The 19,231-nt window shown below is 44.1% G+C and overlaps 1 protein-coding gene and 2 long non-coding RNA genes across 5 annotated transcripts; 2 read left to right on the plus strand and 1 right to left on the minus strand.

Annotated features, from left to right (window-relative positions):
- The first annotated feature begins 174 nt into the window (after nucleotides 1-174).
- LOC148155413 (uncharacterized) lies at nucleotides 175-2,218 on the plus strand. Its single transcript, XR_015765520.1, has 2 exons — nucleotides 175-1,980; nucleotides 2,148-2,218. It is a non-coding gene; the product is annotated as an uncharacterized LOC148155413 (long non-coding RNA).
- Nucleotides 2,219-11,161: 8,943 nt separating this feature from the next.
- LOC106910010 (uncharacterized) lies at nucleotides 11,162-13,996 on the minus strand. Its single transcript, XR_015765521.1, has 5 exons — nucleotides 13,297-13,996; nucleotides 13,109-13,184; nucleotides 12,903-13,021; nucleotides 12,654-12,769; nucleotides 11,162-11,398 (listed from the first exon to the last, which is right to left on the minus strand). It is a non-coding gene; the product is annotated as an uncharacterized LOC106910010 (long non-coding RNA).
- An 18-nt stretch (nucleotides 13,997-14,014) lies between these two features.
- On the plus strand, nucleotides 14,015-19,194 carry tspan14 (tetraspanin 14). Of its 3 annotated transcripts, none has more exons than XM_088013430.1 (9): nucleotides 14,015-14,124; nucleotides 16,148-16,225; nucleotides 16,485-16,535; nucleotides 16,608-16,754; nucleotides 17,740-17,910; nucleotides 17,980-18,105; nucleotides 18,198-18,248; nucleotides 18,318-18,431; nucleotides 18,516-19,194. In XM_088013430.1, the coding sequence occupies exons 2-9, from the start codon at nucleotides 16,148-16,150 to the stop codon at nucleotides 18,534-18,536; spliced, it is 759 nt and encodes a 252-aa protein (XP_087869556.1). In that variant the 5' UTR covers nucleotides 14,015-14,124; the 3' UTR covers nucleotides 18,537-19,194. The 3 variants fall into 3 exon arrangements, with proteins under 3 accessions (XP_087869556.1, XP_014833412.1, XP_014833413.1); XM_014977926.2 differs by having other exon boundaries at nucleotides 18,540-19,194; XM_014977927.2 differs by having other exon boundaries at nucleotides 18,321-18,431; nucleotides 18,540-19,194.
- Nucleotides 19,195-19,231: the final 37 nt, after the last annotated feature.

Raw genomic sequence — 19,231 nt, forward strand, 5'->3', positions numbered from 1 at the left:
TCCAACTGTGTCTCTGTTTAGACCTCAGCAGTTGGACAGGCTGGCTGTCCTCGTTCAGTGTCTGTCCCCTATCAGTGACTGGCTCAGACGGACGGCAAACCCAGAACATCAGAACCACCTCTTGATCAGCACTGCTGGAACCAGTGAGACGGTGGACAATGAGATGTGGTAAATATTATTTAGTTTGGTTAAGAATAATTATTGCACCATCAATAAATGACTAATAAATGTTCTTATTGCCAGAGGATCACAGTAACACCTTCATGATCTCATAAAGAGGATGGATGGTTTTGGTTTCACCACCATTTACCTGCTGTTATACCTGCCATTCAAAGTATTATAGATTGTCTGTTAGTCTGCAGCTCATGTGACCAAACCAGCCGAGGAGATGAAAAGATAAAACTTGAGTTAAAATGTTGTTTTAACTTGAGTTGAGTTAAAACTCAAGTTAGAATGTTAAGTTTTAACATTTTAACTCAACAACCTCAAGTTGGGTAACCCCAAAATCACTGGGTCTTCTTAAAAGACTCCGAGAACACTTCTTAAAAATATAGTCAGTGTTTTCAGCAAAGTTGAAAATTTGCCACAGTTTCAGCAGGTTGGCCATCAAGTGAAACTGGAATCACTTTCAAGTCTTGCTTATGTCATTTAATTAGCTCTACTTCCTTAAGAAAATGAAAAGGTACGTTCTTTTGTGAGGGAATTTATCTTTTACTGTTCCAGTAATGCCAGAATTGATAATAAGTAATAAATACTTTGTGGTATTCTGATTTAGTAATTATATTAGTTGTGTTACCACCCCCACGCCACTAGAGGCAGTAGAAGGCCCAGAAAATGCGACTAAAGAGGAGATTTTAGAAGTACACAGAAAGCTACAGAATTTGTTAAAGACTGTGAGCTGCCGTGAAGTAAATAAAAGAAATAAGTTCAAATACATTCTGAGAGTGAAACTCCTTCTTAAAGGTGAAAATATATCAGATTTCAAAAGAAAAGAAAAACGGAAGTATAGGAAATAGCACCCCCTTCACTTCCGGATTGCAATGGTCCTATTTCCAAATAAGGTATGAGACGGACAGTGGTCCGTCCGCCCCTTCCTGTTTGCTGCAGCGAGGTCCTTCTCTCCTTTCCTGGGCTGGAAGAACAAGAGTCTAAAAAGTTGTTTCTAAACTAGTTTTCTGGATTCTAAGTTTGTTGTAATCCATGTTCTGAGTTTTCTCAGGACTTTCTAAGTGCTGTTGAGAAACGAGACATTTTCTGCCTGCTGCTCGTTGTTCTCTCGTCTCTCCAGGTCCGTTAATGTGTGTAAAAGTGAAACCACAAAGACAACAGTCACTGTTCAACTTCACAATCATCCAGAATTTTATTCAAACAATCAAATCCATAAAATCAGACCAACAGCTCAACATAATCATCAGAAACCAAAGCCACAAGAAGAAATTAATTACCTTAGAAAAATACTAAAATACAAAGATGCGCCTTCAGAGAGCTCTGAGTGGCAGTTCAGACAGATCCTCCACCCAGCGATCTGATTGGCTGTTTTAGCTCTATTACTTCTATATCCAGGTGTTTCTACTGCCTGGTGCGTCTGACGTTTAGAGGCGTCTGCCTGCCTACAGCAGCACCACGCCTGAACCCACAGAGCTCTGCTGACCTCTGACCCAGGGCATCAATCAGCGGATTTTGATTATTAAAATTAGCATGTTTCATATAATATCTTCAAACTCTGATAAAACAGACACGAGCAGTTTCAATACCAAAACATCTGTTACACCCAATATGTGTGCTGCCTTTTGTAAGTTAAACTGGACCAGCAAGGTTTGAAAACCGCACTAGAGCACCCCCTGGTGGATATTTTACTATGTTGCTTTTGTGACGCTAAAGTTAAAAAAATAGATCCAAGATGGTGGAACGCAAAACCAAACAGCTCGTGGAATAACTGATTATTGTTTTTATTTGTTGTGTTTCAGACAAGATTTGTTCGTAAGTACTGGTTAATTGTGAAAATAATAACTGTCTCTTTGTTTTATGTAACGCGGGTGTAAGTAATGTGTATGCTGAAGTCATTTAGGAAAATGTTTTTCGTTTTAGCTCGCAGTAAGAATGGCTATTTTGCTATGTTAGCTAATGTTAAGCCTTGTATGTTGCAGTTTACGATGGCCAAAGTGATGGCAGTGGTCAGAGGCCACTCTTCAATAAACAACTAAAAGGAAAGAAAGAAGTTTGGTTATTGAGCGTCGTTGTCTGACTTCTAGCAGCTGAAAAGATCGAAACCTCAGGGCGAGGACAGCTCAATATGTTCTGATTAGTTTTCTACTTTGGTTATATAAAGTGTGGTGATTTGAGTTTCTCTGTTTATTTTTGGTTCTGCTCCCTGTGAGTCTCTGTCCTGTCTCTGTTTCCCAGGTGTGTCTTGTTTCTGTGATTATCTCCTGTGTATTTAAAGCCACCTGTTGTCTCTGTGTTTTGTCGGATTCTTTGTCATGTCTGTCTCCCGTCAGTCTTTGACAGATCAGTTGCTACCAGCTTTAGCTTCCTGGGACTGTTTGAGCTGCATATTGTCCATTACCTGGGTCTGCTCACCTACAATTCATGACATAAAGAACTAAAACATTTTCAGATGAATCTATGAAACATGGGCGTAGGTTTGGGTAGGGACGGTAGGGACATGTCCCGACCAATATTCACGGGATATGAAAAAGTCCCGACCAATTTTTGCCATATTGGCTCAAAGAACGTGGATCTACGATCTTTGATTAGCAGCAACAGGCGGTGCGCGGAACGGAAGCTTCTTAGTTTGACATTTATTATGAGCCTCCGAGACCGTGTCGGAACGGTGCTGGTGGGGTGGGGGGAGGGGGAGTCAGTTGATTCGTCGGACGTTCTTTGATTAGCTGCAAAAGGCGGCGGCTAGCTGGGCACACGCGTCTCCTTCTGAGTCTCCGAGACCATGTCGCCACCAAAAAAGAAAAGGACAGACATTAGAAGTTATTTCGCTACGTCGGCTGTAAGTACAGTGAGTGGACCCATAAGTTAGATCACGCAACGCATTTGTTGTAAAGTCCGGTGTTTAGTAAGGTCAGCACTGAATGTGAGGTAGAATAGGTCTGTTAATTATGTAATATTTTTTCTTTTTTATTTTATTATTGATTTCTTCTTATCTGCAATTGTGTTTGCTGTATCCAGAGGATATTTCTTTTGATCTTACTTGTAACGTTTGCTGAATTTTGTAAAGGAAAAAGTAAAGTGTTCTTGAACTGATCTGCTGAGTATGACTGTATCTGGTTGTATACACAAGATGTATGATATGGTTATGGTTGGGGGGAGGGGTTATTAAGCCAATGTGGTTTCCCCCCACTTCTCAAAAATGTTCGGTGCTCTTGGGCATTTCACTGTGGGGGGGGTGTCAAGGTCCCCACCAAAACTTAGACCGAACCTACGCCCTTGCTATGAAAAGTAATGAATACTCCACAGTTTCTAACAATAATCTAAATAACTGATAAGTCGGATGAAAACACACAAGTGGGTCAGATGTTTGAGCCACAGTCAGACATGCTGGCGAAATTGTTCAGGTCAGAGAGACTTTATTATTATAACAGTATTAATAACCTGGTTAAACTGGTGGATGTCAACATGCAATATTAAATATATTTATTATGATCATACGCGTCCAGTTTCTGAACGGGAACGTGTCCCCACCAATATTTCCACCTTTTTTCCTTTATGCTCCTGCATCTATTAGCAGACAGTAACTCGGCAGCAGCTGCTCGTTGTGTTCAGAGCATTATCAGCTTCTTAACATTATTTTGCAAAAACGTAAATATAGAGTCCTCTCAGTGATCTATGGTGGACTGGACGTCACGTGACCTGCTGTGCGCGGCAGTGCGCCGCTGCTTTGCGCCACGTGCCAGAGGTGGGACCAAGTCACTGTTTTGCAAGTCTCAAGTCTTTGTCCAAAAGTCCAAGTCAAGTCTTGATTTTAATGACTCGAGTCCAAGTCATGTGACTCGAGTCCCCAGCTCTGCCACGTGCGCTGGTGCTTTGCATTGAGTCTGGAATATCGGTGGTCTGGAAAATGACAATCAAGCACAGAATCTGAAAAGGGGACGTAATGTTTTGCTATTAATGGTCAACGCTATGACAGCAAGATAAGAATCTAAGGGAATCACATTTCACAGGTCAGTAAAAAGTTTTAATTTAAAAATCTAAAGTGTCGAGTACATGGGCGTAGGTTTGGGTAGGGACGGTAGGGACATGTCCCGACCAATATTCACGGGATATGAAAAAGTCCCGACCAATTTTTGCCATATTGGCTCAAAGAACGTGGATCTACGATCTTTGACTAGCAGCAACAGGCGGTGCGCGGAACGGAAGCTTCTTAGTTTGACATTTATTATGAGCCTCCGAGACCGTGTCGGAACGGCGCTGTCGGGGGGGTGGGGGGAGGGGGAGTCAGTTGAATCGTCGGACGTTCTTTGATTAGCTGCAAAAGGCGGCGGCTAGCTGGGCACACGCGTCTCCTTCTGAGTCTCCGAGACCATGTCGCCACCAAAAAAGAAAAGGACAGACATTAGAAGTTATTTCGCTACGTCGGCTGTAAGTACAGTGAGTGGACCCATAAGTTAGATATCTATCACGCAACGCATTTGTTGTAAAGTCCGGTGTTTAGTAAGGTCAGCACTGAATGTGAGGTAGAATAGGTCTGTTAATTATGTAATATTTTTTCACATAGGATGCTCAGACAGCAGAGCAAGGGGCAGAGCAGAACGATGGAGAGGTGGCTGGAGCTTCAGGGCTCCAGGTGAGGTGTTAGTTCTCAGATATGAAATATACTGTGAAATTATCTCAGTAAATATGGCATTTGAAGTGTTAGTCTTAAATTAAGTTAAGCTAGTGTGAATACAAACCAGGTTACGCTTTGTTTGCTCTATAGGAGGCAGTCAGTGTGAGTGCCAGTGACCAGGGAGTATCCAGAGGATATTTCTTTTGATCTTACTTGCAACGTTTGCTGAATTTTGTAAAGGAAAAAGTAAAGTGTTCTTGAACTGATCTGCTGATGACTGTATCTGGTTGTATACACAAGATGTATGATATGGTTATGGTTGGGGGGAGGGGGTTATTAAGCCAATGTGGTTTCCCCCCCCTTCTCAAAAATGTTCGGTGCTCTTGGGCATTTCACTGTGCTGCCGGGGGAGGGGGGGGGGGGTTATCAAGGTCCCCACCAAAACTTAGACCGAACCTACGCCCTTGGTCGAGTAGGTTAGTAGCCTAATGCTGTATCTTGACTTGGACAGCCATAATATGAATAATATGTGTTTCGGTTCAGTTGAGTCAAAAATAAGGCGAGCCAAACATCTACTTTCTGACAGGTCATCAGTAAAGCAGCTGGTTAAAGTAGCTAACCAGCCACCGCTGGTATCATGACCAAACTGACAGAAACCAAACTGTTTATAGGTTTACATCCAGAGATGTAGATATTTTACACATCCAAACGTCGGCACTTTAATTCAAGCCAATATGGATAGAAACTGGATAAGAGAAGTGGGACCTCCAACCGTTACAGGTTCCTGCTCGTCCTGCACCGGAACAGTTTGGTTCAGTGGAATCAAACGATGCCCAGTAATGGCGCCGCAGGTTCGCGAGCTGTAGCGGCTAATGGCCGCCGTCCGGTCCAGGAGCATCGATGGTCTCTCTGCTCCTCTCTTGTATGAAGAGCTCCAGTTTGAGTGCTCGGTAAAATCAGGTAGTAAAAGGCAACTACATTATTGTGATATCACAGAAAATGTTGGTGGATTTTTAATTGTTTTCAACTGTAAGCAAGCATTGAGCAAATCTACAGACTCATTCCATAAATTAGAATATGTTAGTAATTCCATCACCAAGTCAAAGCCATTATAGATTAACTAGAAAATTTCTGAAGAAGTTCAAAGTGTGGCCGTGGGTTGGAACCCAGCGTTCTGATGCTGAGATTTAGCATCAATGCTCGGCTTAGCTAAAATAATATTAATAGCATGTGGGAAATCTCAAGCATGCTGACTAAGTTGGACTTACTCCATTCAGTAGGTTTAAACTAGTGTATAAGCTAAAAAGAGCCAAAATACTAATGTTGTTAGCCTAAATGCTGTCAGTAGCATGTGGGGTATCACTAGCATGATGTCTTTCATTGGCTTTCTCCATTCAGTATATTAAACATACATGGCATAAACACAGCTAAAATGCTTATTTTGGGGAGAAGGGTAATGCTAGCTAGTGCATTGCTTTGCTCCACAAGGCAGTGCACTAGCGGGGGAAGTGCACTGCTAATGTTTCTGCTAACATGTAGAACAATAGGTGCTTCCATGCATTGGTATGGCAGGCCCCAATTAGACAGCTGATGTTTTTACAACTCTTAGTATGTTTAATAGCTGCTAAAAGGTTTAATTTTCTAAAGGTGCTATTAATCTGACGAGCCATATCAGGATGTATATCCTAATTTATTGAGTCAGCCTGTATGGCATTCACATTTCAGTTTTCACTATCGATATTAGCTGGCATTAAATACTGTAACAGCTTTTACGAGGCAGAGAATAATGAAGAGGAGTCTTAATTTTATCAAAGAGATAAAGCTTTATTTATATTTAAGAATTGTAAAATGTTTTAAGAGAGACTCGATTTGGCAGCCACTGAGAACCGACATCCAAGGCCTGCTCAGGCCGGGTTTCTCCTCCAGAACCGGTGCAGAAATAGAAACCCACACATGCTATCGCAACCCAAACGGACCTGAAACTGAAACTGTCTAAATTGCTCCACAGCAAAACACCACAAAGGGAGGAAGAGGACCGGCCCCTCTGCTCTGATGCAGCTCCTTCTGGCCGTCAGACCGGTCCCATGAGTTAAAAACAGTCAACAGCTACAAAAGAGATCACAAAGGGTTTTTAAAAGACCATTGAGCTACCAGTCTGATGACAAGACCCCCCATGGAGTTCAAGTGAATAACGACCCCCCTCCGTGGGATGGGTCACTGGAGCACGCCTCAGTCAGGTGGGTTAACTGCGGCTCCAAGGGCTCATCTGAGCCCCGCCCCTAACTGCCTCTCCTCCAACCTGGTGCCAGACAGAACAAGAAATGAGTCCGTCTGTCTCCTCCCACACAGGTGAACCCAGGTGCTGCTCATCAGCTCCTCACAGCAGCAGCAACTCTTCCTGCTCACCACAATAGTGGACATAGATACAGAATAGTAATATTATATTCACAAAATGTAAACGATAATAGTCCATCTTTCTTGTGAAAGGAAAGGTCCTGGTCCTGGTTTGGCCCTGGTCCTGGCCCTGGCCCTGGTCCTGGCCCTGGTCCTGGTCCTGGCCCTGGTCCTGGTCCTGGTCCTGGCCCTGGTCCTGGTCCTGACCCTGGCCCTGGTCCTGACCCTGGCCCTGGTCCTGACCCTGGCCCTGGCCCTGGTCCTGACCCTGGTCCTGGCCCTGGTCCTGACCCTGGTCCTGGCCCTGGCCCTGGCCCTGGTCCTGGCCCTGGTCCTGGTCCTGGTCCTGGCCCTGGCCCTGGCCCTGGCCCTGGTCCTGGCCCTGGTCCTGGTCCTGGCCCTGGTCCTGGCCCTGGTCCTGGTCCTGGTCCTGGTCCTGGCCCTGGTCCTGGCCCTGGTCCTGGTCCTGGTCCTGGCCCTGGTCCTGGTCCTGGCCCTGGTCCTGGCCCTGGTCCTGGTCCTGGTCCTGGTCCTGGCCCTGGTCCTGGCCCTGGTCCTGGTCCTGGTCCTGGCCCTGGTCCTGGTCCTGGTCCTGGCCCTGGTCCTGGCCCTGGTCCTGGTCCTGGTCCTGGCCCTGGTCCTGGTCCTGGTCCTGACCCTGGTCCTGGTCCTGGTCCTGGCCCTGGCCCTGGTCCTGACCCTGGCCCTGGTCCTGGTCCTGGTCGTCTCCATGGCGATGCTGTGTGCCAGTACCTTACCGGCCTGGAGGGCTGCAGAGACCCCGGACCGGCACAGGTCAGCCCCGGTCAGCCACACACTGAGACCACCAGCTCTCTGACCCCTCTGCCATCTGTGGGCAAGTCTGATGTGGTCAGAACCGGTACTTCTGGGTCAGAACCGGTACCTCTGTTGGGAGGATTCTGTGGACGGTCGGACCTTGAGGCTCCATGAACCTTCAGTTTCCCCAAGTGAAATTTGAAATGTTGACCGTCACATTTCTCCTCTTCTTGGTTCGGAGACGTTGGACTGAAATTATTCCCAACATAATTTAGATGAGTTGCTGTTTTTATTGCGGTGTGTTTTTGTCATGAAGCGGTGCGGCTGAGGTGAGGATGAGAACGCAGGTAGACCCAGGAGAACAGCACGGGGAAACGGGCATCAGACGACGAGGATCCGACAAGAGACGAGGACAACAGGTGGGTTTAAATACGGGGTGATGAAGGGGACGAGACTCAGGGAGCAAACTGAAGACAAAAAACTCCAAAAACAATTACACAGAAACACGATCATGACAGTTTTCTGCTGAGTCAGGTCTGATATTCACAAAATAACTATTGGATTTATTTATGACACTCTTCTTATTGCTAATATTCTGATTATTAGTTATAAAATGCTGTGGATAATTGTCACTGTTAGAAGTTTCCTGATAATATTTAAAATGTTCCATGTCGCCTTAGTATTATTTTTATTACTATCTAATAATTTATAATATTCCTTTTTACATGCCTTTATAATACATTATATTTCTTATGCTTGTTTTCTGATTCAGTAGTTTTATAAATTTCCTTTAAAGATTGTTTTTTTATTTCATACATTTTCTGTTCCTTTTATAATCCGCTGCTCATGTTTCTGCTTTTCCTCTTAATTTCCTTAAATGCCCAGTTTTATCTTATAGTAATTTTAATATTCTTCAAATCCTTCATCTGCTGAATTTACATCGATTATTCTATAAATTTATGTCCAATCAGGCTCCATCAAACCGGCTCTCAGAACCTGAAGCCGACACCAGTGAGTGGTTTGTGCAGCTTTGGTTTCTGACATATTAAAAATGGTTGTTGAGGTCACCCAGAGGTCACCCAGAGGTCACCAGCCCCCATCGTGCTCCGAAACCAGAGTGGCTCCTTAGTGCCGTTAAAACCATAGACATAATATAAGAGTAGACCCCGCATTGGCTGCTCCGGAGCAGGAAATACGGCGGCCATCTTGGAGCGGTATACCCTCCTACTTTGCTCAACCAAAACAGCAGAAGATGCCTCAGCACTGAGGGATATTGTTGTTCGGATCGATGGATTATTGATGTGAGGGCTCCACAGACAACATTTCACAAGTAAGATGGACATATTATTGTGTATATATTGTGATTAGAATATTACTTTACTGTATTTATGTCCACCGGCGAGATACCAGCTAATATTAGCTACAGTGCTTGGTGTAATACGGGTTCAGCCCCGCTATGAAGGCTAACTGAGATTCTGTACATCTAAAAAAATTAATTATTCTCTAATGTAGGAGCTATTTTCCCATTTTTTGGTTAAATCTTAGAATTTAAATTGTTTAGTTTATTCTTATTTGTTTGTTTTTTCCAGTTGATTGTTAATTAATTTCAGGTTGGGATGTGGGTATTTCACGGTATAAATAGGTGGGTCTTAGGTAGCTTATTATGCACGTGGGTGGTCACAAGGTTTTTTACCAGCCAATCAGTCACATCGGTTTCTTTTGTCAGTCAGAGAACAGGTACAGGAATAGGAGCAGAAGCCTGTAACCCTTTTGCCTGAACTGCAAATAAAACCAAAGAACTATATTTTGACTTTTGATTCCCTTTTTTGCTGCGTAAACCAGAATCCCCGGTACATCAGGTGACTATTTGAGTTGGATTTACTTTTGTTTTGATCACTTTCGAGTTTTTGAGTTTTTTGATTTTTGAATTTAAGTTTGGGGACAAATGGTCACTACATCTAACATTGACTTAGATTATCTGACACAAGGGCCTATATTAGAAATGAAACAATATAACACATATTAGAGGTGTGCCGATCGATCGGTCACCGATCATAATCGGGCCAATTTTCGTGAAAAAGTGCATGCTCGGTGATCGGCGATCATTGTCTCTTTTACCGATACCGATCACCTGCTTCTCATTTCCAGCCTGCCTGTGCAGCTGGTCTCCTCTTTCCTTCACTGCGCAAACGCAGCAACAAATCCTAAGCGATGTGGAACTATAACGCACTGAGTGAAAGGGGAAGTTTGCGTGTTGTGGGGAAAATTGAAGCAGGTCAAAAATGCATCAACACAACGAAGCTAATAAGGCATAAAAACAATGAGATACTTGACGGAGTTTGGCTACATCGAGGCTCACTGCAGTAAAAAAGACATACGGAGGATCAGACAGCAGGTAAAGCAGCGCACAGCTACAAACACTCACCCGGATTAGCATGACGGTCAGAAAACTAAACAAATAACCTGGAAAATGATTTAAGTCTTCGAGCTGCGATGTCAGACGCTGGTTCTGCTCTCCTGTTGAACCGCTGCTACGCTACAGGTAGTAATATCTGACAGACGGAGCTTCGCTTCTGCTCCACCTGGTAGTGACTCTCACACCGAACCTGCTTAAAGCTGCAGCATCTAACTTAAAAAATACATTTTACCTACGTATTAAAACTTTCGCTGTCCTAACATGAGACAGATAATCTCTGAAAAAATAATCGATCTCCTCCCTGATCTGCATAATTACTCCGCTCAGTCAGAAACAGCCAATCAGAGCTAGCAGTAACCAGCTAGCCGCCATGCTAACAGGAAGTTTTCATTCAGTAACTCTGGATTGTTTATTGTAATGGATCCTGTTTTTGCATTTGAATGTTAAGTTTTATACTTGAACTTCTTGGCAATGTTGAGAGGTTTTATTTTGGCTCTTTGCGTTATTTAGCCTCTTCAGAGCCTTCATATGTTATCAGTCTGTTAAAGATAGTTTTATCAATAGCAGTACAATTTGCACAAAGCCTGTTTTGTTTAGTTTTCTTCTTGGAAAAAGTTATTAAAAACAAGTGTTTGTCTAAATTAAGGTGAATTCATGGTTCCTTTTTCCACATAATGTAACTGGTAGTGTTTGACATAAAATAAAATAATAATAATAATCATGTGATCGGTATCGGTGTATCGGCCCTCATGGGTGATCGGTATCGGCAGAAAAAAACCTGATTGGCACATCCCTATATTATAAAACTTATATTATGTGTTATAACATTCACCGGCAAAGTTTACACAGGTGGTAAAGACTATTATTTATATTCTTTCACTCTGTCAAAGTAAGATACATCCTAAATCTTCCGTTTTTGTTTTGAAAGTTTCCTAAAGACACGATGTGAGGAAGAAGAGGGAGAAATCTATAAAGAGAGACGGATTCACTGCAGCACGGATGGATCTCACATCGGATTTTGGACTCGTCGGCTGAAAAACAAACACACACACACACACACACACACACATATATATAGTATTAATCATTATTTGTGCCATTATTAATCTTTATTTATTAGTGTTTGTATGGTTATATAAATATGTATTGATATTACTAAATAATTTATTAAATAAATTATGAATGGCTGTGTGCTTTGTAATATGCTCTTCATACATCGATATCAGAATATTCCATTCCTATTCTATTGTTATAGCCACTAAGCATATTTAAATATGATGAACTATGTATTAAAAACATACTTAAAAAATACAATTGTTTATAAATGTAGCTTTGATAGATGTTTGAATATGGTTTACAGTAACAAAAAAGTGTGTTAATGTAACCCAGGTTAAGATAATCCTCCCTAAATATAAGCCTTTTAATAAAAATAGCTATAAAATAGATAAATAGGACATAAATAAATAAATAGGAGAATAAATAGAGAATAAATAGGTCTTAAAACAGTTAAAAATATAAAAACTAATAATGTAATTATACATCTTTTCTGCCCGATATTTGGGTTTATGTCAGTTATTAGCCCACGAGGTGAAATTAGCCTTGTGTTTTCTCTGGCTACTGATGATGCAAGCTATTACTTGTAATAACTCAAGTTCTGCTATTCTTTGCCAGATACATATCACCATTGTAGAAGCATATGAGATTTGCCGTTAATTCATATTTTCTGACGTTTTTTGTCATTTGTATGTTTATTGCATTTTACCGATAATCCATGTGTGGTGTTATGATGCCCTCTATTGGATTTCTGTGTTACTACAGGCCATTTTCATCCTGCATGTATGTGTAGCCGTTTTGCCCGCATGGCTATTAATATGCATCTTTATTGTTTCAGATAACCACACACACACACACACACATTTATACACCCACATACATATACATACAAAACCGAATACAACTACATTGTTCCTATCTCTACATCCTCATCTGTCCCATCATCTCCCATGTACCTCCTATTATTCCATCAATAAAACTTCTAAGTTGCACCGGTGGAGTTGGCCTATTCCTTCTGACCGAGGAAGATTCAATTGATGAGAAATCTGAAATTAGCGCAAGCTAGACGCACACAGTCTTCTACAGTAAAAGCAAGGATCTTAATCTCAATTGTCGTGCAAGTCACATCAATGTTGGAAACTGTAGGCTGAATTAATGTATAGAAGTTGTAGAGGAATTCATGGTACTTTGCACTGAAGGTGAAGTGTGCTTTGAAAGTTCATCAAAAGCTACCTTGGGATCACTGATGGTGAAGTGTCTTTGGTGCTGCTCTTGTTTTCACCAACATGCAGGAGGAAGGGCTGTCCTGGTTGCACGGCAATGAGGAAGGCTTCAACCCAGGCTTGCATCTTTGACATAATGATAAGACGACGAATAATAAAAATTATTAAATATATTTAGCAGCACAGCTACATTCAGATAGCAAACAAACCCAATGAGAAAGTGCTTCTACAAAGTAGGATCATTAGAATAACCACATACCTGCACATATCTGAAAACATGGTCCACAGTTTGACATGAGCTGTTTTGGATTCTTCTTGTGGCCTTTGGATGTAGGACGAAGCACATGAACCAACAGAAGAATGCCTGGTTTTCCCAGCCTGGAGGAACAACAGGATAAATAGCAGACACATTAGGATAATAAATACAGATTTTAAAGAGAAGTGAGCAAAACTAACCAGACCCACCTGTGTGTGTGTCACCATCACAGTCATTCAAAATACTTTGTCCACCCGGTTTACCCTGGAGAGCATTTTTCACCACCTATAACATATAAAATGTCAGAAATAATTACCATAAACACAACTCAGACATTAGGCATTATAGAAATTAGTCAGCTTATAGAAACATTCTGGAGAGGATTTCTTCTACCAACCTGTCAGAAGAAAAGTGTTGAAGTCATCATAACAGGCTTCAGTCACCAACATGACGTACTAATGAAGAAAAAAGAGGCAGCCAATGTCATTATTTATTATCATTATTATTTATAGAGACAAAAACATTTTGGCTCAGCTTTGCTCGCATAGATCAAACCACCGGTCCAGCACAGCCACTCTCCCCATTATGCCGTCTATAGCCGAAAACTTCAAGAAAACGACTCCGCAGGTAAATAATGTGAACTCAAACTGCCTGACAGTTTTAATGTTAGTTTAACCACCGACACCCCGTGCTACACCTGCTTGGCTAGCTTTAGCTGCTAACAAAAACAATAAACTAAGGGTGCTTACGTCCAGTCCTCGAGAGCTACCGTCCTGCAACTTTTCAATGCATCTTTACTCCAACAGACCAGGATCAGCTCCGAACGGACCTGCTAACCAGCCATTCATTTGATTCAGGTGTGTTAATTGGCGCAGGGAAGCATCTGAAAGTTGCAGGGTGGCAGCTCTAAAGGACTGGACTTGATAACTGACATGATAATGTTACGAATATCTCTAAAAGTTTCTTCTTCGGTCATATTTCCTTCCGTTTTCTCATCAATATGCGAGAGTTTATAGCTCCCGCAAAAGGCCATGCGTTTCTCGGCATAACACTGAAGCTTCCGCTTCCTGCCGGCTGGCGGCGCTAGAGCCACCGCCAGCGGGCCTGCTGGTAAACAACAATAGAAGAAGAGCAGGAGCACAAGAAGAGGAAGAGGACTGAGTTGGAGCAGAGGAAGAACAGCAGAAGAAGAGCAGAGTTATTGATCATCTTATCGATCCGAGAGGTGAGGAGGACGGTTCTGATCCAGAACGGTTCCGCTCAGGTTCCGCTTCTGTTTTCGGGTCTTAGAGCTCCGTCAGCCGATAGCACCAACTACTTCCGGTTCGGTCCAGACTGAGAACCAGAACTAATGGGCCAATCTCAGACTTCAGGCTTTAGAGCAGAACTCTACCAGCCGGAAGCCGGTTCGGTTCTGCTAGAACCGGGTTGTGGGTCGGTTTCACTCTGTCAGCCTGCCGCTGCTTCCGGGGTTATTATGGGATGTTACCGTCATGTAAAGGGTCGGGGGTTAAAGGTCAGAGATTAGAGAGCACTTTGTCCTGAAAGGTTTTTTAACCAGATCATGATCCATTTCCTGTCGGTTCCGAGTTCAGCTTAGTTTAGGTTTTACGGTTCTGTTTTAAAGGGACAGTACGCCTAATGACCCAGACTCGGGTCTGGAGCTGGCGACTTCCAGGGATTTTAATAGTGATGGTCTCAGTTCTGTCTGAGTCCATCACTTTGTCCACAAACTAATCAGACAAAAGTCTCTGTGAGAGATGCAAACACCAAAACTTTATCTGTCCATGTTTGGATTCGGCCATTCTGGATCAGATAGTTCTGGATGGGATGGGTCCTGTAGATAATAAACAAAATAAATGATAAATATTTCTTAATATTTACTGTCTGATCAATAAGTTCTAGAATAATCCATCTACCATCTGTCTGATGCTTCCTCTGAATGGCCCTTGTAGAACAGCGCCCCCTGCTGACCTGTTACTGACAGACAAACATCTGCTTCCTGAATGTCCATCTGATTCTGTTTCCTGGACAAAATAAAATCTGCTCCCTTATTTTGGCAGACACAAACAGACCCTTCCTCTTTATTTCTAATAATTAATAATAAAAGTAGGGATCTGCTTTTATTATTAAATAAAATAATAAATCTGAAGCTGCAGAGCCAGATTTCACCTCTGTTGGGAAGCAAACCAATGAAACTGATTAGGTTATAACTGTGTTATTACCACTCTGTATAGTGTCATGATTCCTTTCCCGTTGAAGTTGCTGTATTGCTGATGTATTCGGCCTCTCTGGCTCTTTTCCGGGCCTCCTGTCAGCTTGCTGCGGGTTTCTCTCACATCCTCCTGAAGCAGAGCTGCTGGTTCTTCAGGGAGTCGTGTTTCTTGGTTCCCTTCCCCGATGGGTAAATCACGCAGTTCTGGACTGAACCTGATGATCGCTGTGAGCGATGGAGCCTGGCGCTCTGTGGACCTCGTCTATCGCCGAGGCGACCGCCACAGCCTACGGTTTCGTCCACTTTAAATCCCAGAACCTGAAGCTCCGTCCAGGAGTGAGCCCTGATCCTCTTTATGGCAGAACCCCAGAGATTTGTTCAGCCCTTCGATCTGAAGCGGCTTCATTGGTTTCACCTTTTCTCTCGTTGATCTTTCTAGTTGCAGCCCAGATGATCGTGTCTTGTAATTCTTTAAGAGTCGGCTCTTCGTCTGCGTTGTTTGGTTTGTGTTTCAGTGACGTGTTTGGGGATGAGGTGCTTTCCTCTCTGTCTTTAGATGGGCAAGTTTATGAGTGAATCTCTTCAACACTCCTTTTGTCTTTAATCACATCAGTTTCCAGGTTTCCTTCTGTCGGTGAAGTTTTCCCTCCTGCATCCTGACCAAAGCGTGTAGCTAGAAGCTAAGTTTAGCATCACCACGTTTATAGCTGCAAGTTTATCTCAATTGTTCTCCAAATCTCTAGTTGAGATAAAATGTCTGTTAAATGTAGCTTTGCAGCAAAATCTGCTCAGCATTTAAAGCTCGACTGCACCAGCCGCCATCTTGCAGGAAACAGGAAGTCCAGCGGCAGAAAACAGGAAGTCCAAGCAGATTTGATCTCATATTTGTTGTCTAAGAAAAGATGGGATCTGACCAGTCCAGGTTCTGGTTCTGTACTGGTGAAGCTGTGGACCAGTTTGGCCCGGCTCGTGCTGCTGCAGAGTCTCCCAGTGAAACCAGTTCACCCAGTCAGTTTGTGCCGTTTGTCTCCAGATGTACTATCGCTATGACAACGCTGAGGTCAGCTGCTGCTACAAGTACCTGATGTTCAGCTACAACATCATCTTCTGGGTGAGTCACCTGACCCGCTGGACCTGCCAGAACCAGAACCTCCTCGCTTCCTGTTGCCATGCAGAAACCAGGAAGTGATGTCAGCGACATGCTGAAGCTTCTTGGCAGCAGGAAGTGACACACAAAGTTGTAAAAGAGCAACCAGGAAACAGTCTGGTTCTGGTTCGGTTTCCTTATCCAGTCAGTACTCTCAGGCCGTTTTTGGTTCCAGAACCTCGGTTCTTTCCTCAGTGTGACTCTGGTTCTGGTTCTGTTGCAGCTGGCCGGAGCCGCCTTCATTGCCATCGGGTTCTGGGCATGGAGTGAGAAGGTGAGGCAACCGGACCGCGGAACTGTGACCCGTCTGCAGTGGGCAGAACTGACCAGCCTGTTCTGTCTACAGGGGGTTCTATTGGACCTGACCCGGGTGACCCAGCTGCACGGCTTTGACCCGGTCTGGCTGGTTCTGGTGGTGGGTGGAGTCACCTTCATCCTGGGCTTTGCTGGCTGCGTGGGAGCACTGCGGGAGAACATCTGCCTGCTCAAGTTTGTACGTCTGACCCGGTTCTGGTTCTGACCCACACAACATTTAGAGCTGTGGAGTGGACCAGGACCAGGACCAGAACCAGGGTGGGGGTGGGGAGGGTCCGGTTCAGAAACGGCAGCTTTAATCACTGACTTTGGTTCTGGAAATGGTTCTGATCCGTTTCTGATAGATTTAAAAAAAGCAGAACCTGTTGCCATGGCAACTAGAGTTTTCCTAGAGCCGCAGATTTCTCTGCCGCTCCAGGTTTTCCACAGCGATGCAGCAGGGGGGGCGGACAGCCAACATCTGAGTCATAACAGGTCAATAGAATATCATTTATTACGGCTGAAAAAGAAAAAGTTATCAAGTTTAGATTTAACTGAACTGATTACGGTAGTTTCCGAACGGAAACTGTAACAGTAAAAGTGCTGATCCTTGCTACTAGCATGAGCTAAATGAGAATGGGCGCTTTCTTCTTCTTCTTTAGATTTCAACAGCAGCTTGCATCTATTATTGTTGCACTACTGCCATCTACTGGATCCTAATATCTATGCCTCAAAAATTATCATAATGATCCCAGAATTATAAAAAAAAAAACAACTAAAAATCTTTTCCCCCTCAATGCTATTTAACTGATCAACAACATTCTCAAATCTCAATTCCCTAATTCGTTTTTATGGCGCTTTCTTCTTTTATTTCCAATTTTGACTTCCAATGATTCACTTCCTGCTAAAGAGCCCCCTGGTGGTTGAAGAAAAATCCACATGTAAGCTGACCAGGTGATTTACCTGGTTTGTAAATCACAGCTGAAGCCGGGTCAAAGGTCATCGGGTCAGGCTGCTACAGGTTAGGATCAGTCTGCAGGTCCAGAACCGCGCCCTGGTTCTGCAACTGCACTGGTTCCGGGTCAGAGCCGGTTCTAGTCCAGTTCTCCAGGGCGATGGGGTTCTGACCCGGTGTGTTCTGACCCGTGTGTTGTGCTGGTTCTGACCCATGTGTTCCGGCCCAGTTCTCCGGGCTGATCGGATTCATCTTCTTCCTGGAGCTGACCGTGGCAGTTCTGGCCGTGGTTTTCCAGAGCCAGGTCCGAGAGTGGATCAGCAACTTCTTCCTGCAGAACATCAAGGCGTACCGGGACGACATCGACCTGCAGAACCTCATCGACTCTCTGCAGAAGATGGTACGGCCCCCTGGGTACCGCCGGTACCCCCGCGGCCGGTCCGGTACTGACCTGGTTCTCCCCAAACAGAACCACTGCTGCGGGGCCCAGGAACCCAACGACTGGAACCTGAACATCTACTTCAGCTGCAACGGGACCCATCAGAGCCGGGAGAAGTGCGGCGTCCCGTTCTCCTGCTGCATCCTCGACCCCGCCGTGAGTCCGGTTCCAATCGTAACCCACCCAGGCCTGCCATGAGTTCGGTTCCAATCTGGATCCACTTGGTAATCTTGGTTCTGCTCTTTCAGGACTCGGTGCTAAACACCCAATGTGGCTATGATGTGAGGAACCAGCAGGAGGTGAGTTCAGCTGTTCCTGTTGGTTCCGAGAGATTCTGTTGTTTCTGAGAGGTTCTGTTGGCCCAACAGAAGGAATGGAAGGAAAAGATCTTCGTCAAAGGATGCATTCCGGCGCTGGAGGAATGGCTGCCACGCAACCTGTACACCGTGGCCTTCATCTTCATCGTAATCTCTCTGCTGCAGGTACCAGAACCCGACCAGAACCCGACCCAACTACCTGTTAAGCCTAGCCTAGATCTGCATTAAGTAATCTGTAGTCACCTGTAGTTTTCCTGCACCTCTCTCTGACAGATGGTGGGGATCTACCTGGCCCGAACGTTGATCGCCGACATTGAAAAGGTCAGATTCAGCCATTGAGGCCTCTGCCTGCAGGGGGCGGAGCCTCGACCTGTGGGGGGCGGAGCCTTTGGCCAGGTGTTTGGCATCTGGCTGCGGAGTCGCATGTGCCTTCATTTTCTTCCAGTGTGATCTTCCTCTGATGTGCTCGTTGCTATGGTTACTGAAATGTTTGACTGAATGTCATATTACTCTGCTGAAGAACGCCACCTTGCTTTGTCTACACCTGATGCCTTCACTTCCTGCTTCACCTGAGAGGCCTTCCAGAACTGATCGCTTGCCTTCATCACGTCTGATCACCCGAACATCATCATCAGCAGCAGCAACTACAGCCACCACATTACCAGTCTGGTTCTGGTTCTGTTCAGGTCACATGACTCGCTGTGTAATGAATGTGAATGCCGACACTGGAAAACACGTTGGTCTGAATAAAGTTGTTTGATTATTCTGTTGTGATTGATCAAGGAAATGATTGGTTGATCAGATTACTGACCCAGCCTCATTGGGGAGCTTTTATTTTGAAGGGAGTGAGTTTTTTTGTGTTTTTTTTTACAAAGTGAATTTTTATCTTTTTTATATTCCGCATAATAAAAGTGACTTTTCCTCTTGCTACGTCTTTTGCTTCATTGATCCATCCAGTTTTGACC

The sequence above is a fragment of the Poecilia mexicana genome, unplaced genomic scaffold (genome assembly GCF_051168715.1).
Source record: "Poecilia mexicana isolate PSO_F unplaced genomic scaffold, ASM5116871v1 scaffold_15, whole genome shotgun sequence".
Classification (NCBI taxonomy): domain Eukaryota; kingdom Metazoa; phylum Chordata; class Actinopteri; order Cyprinodontiformes; family Poeciliidae; genus Poecilia; species Poecilia mexicana.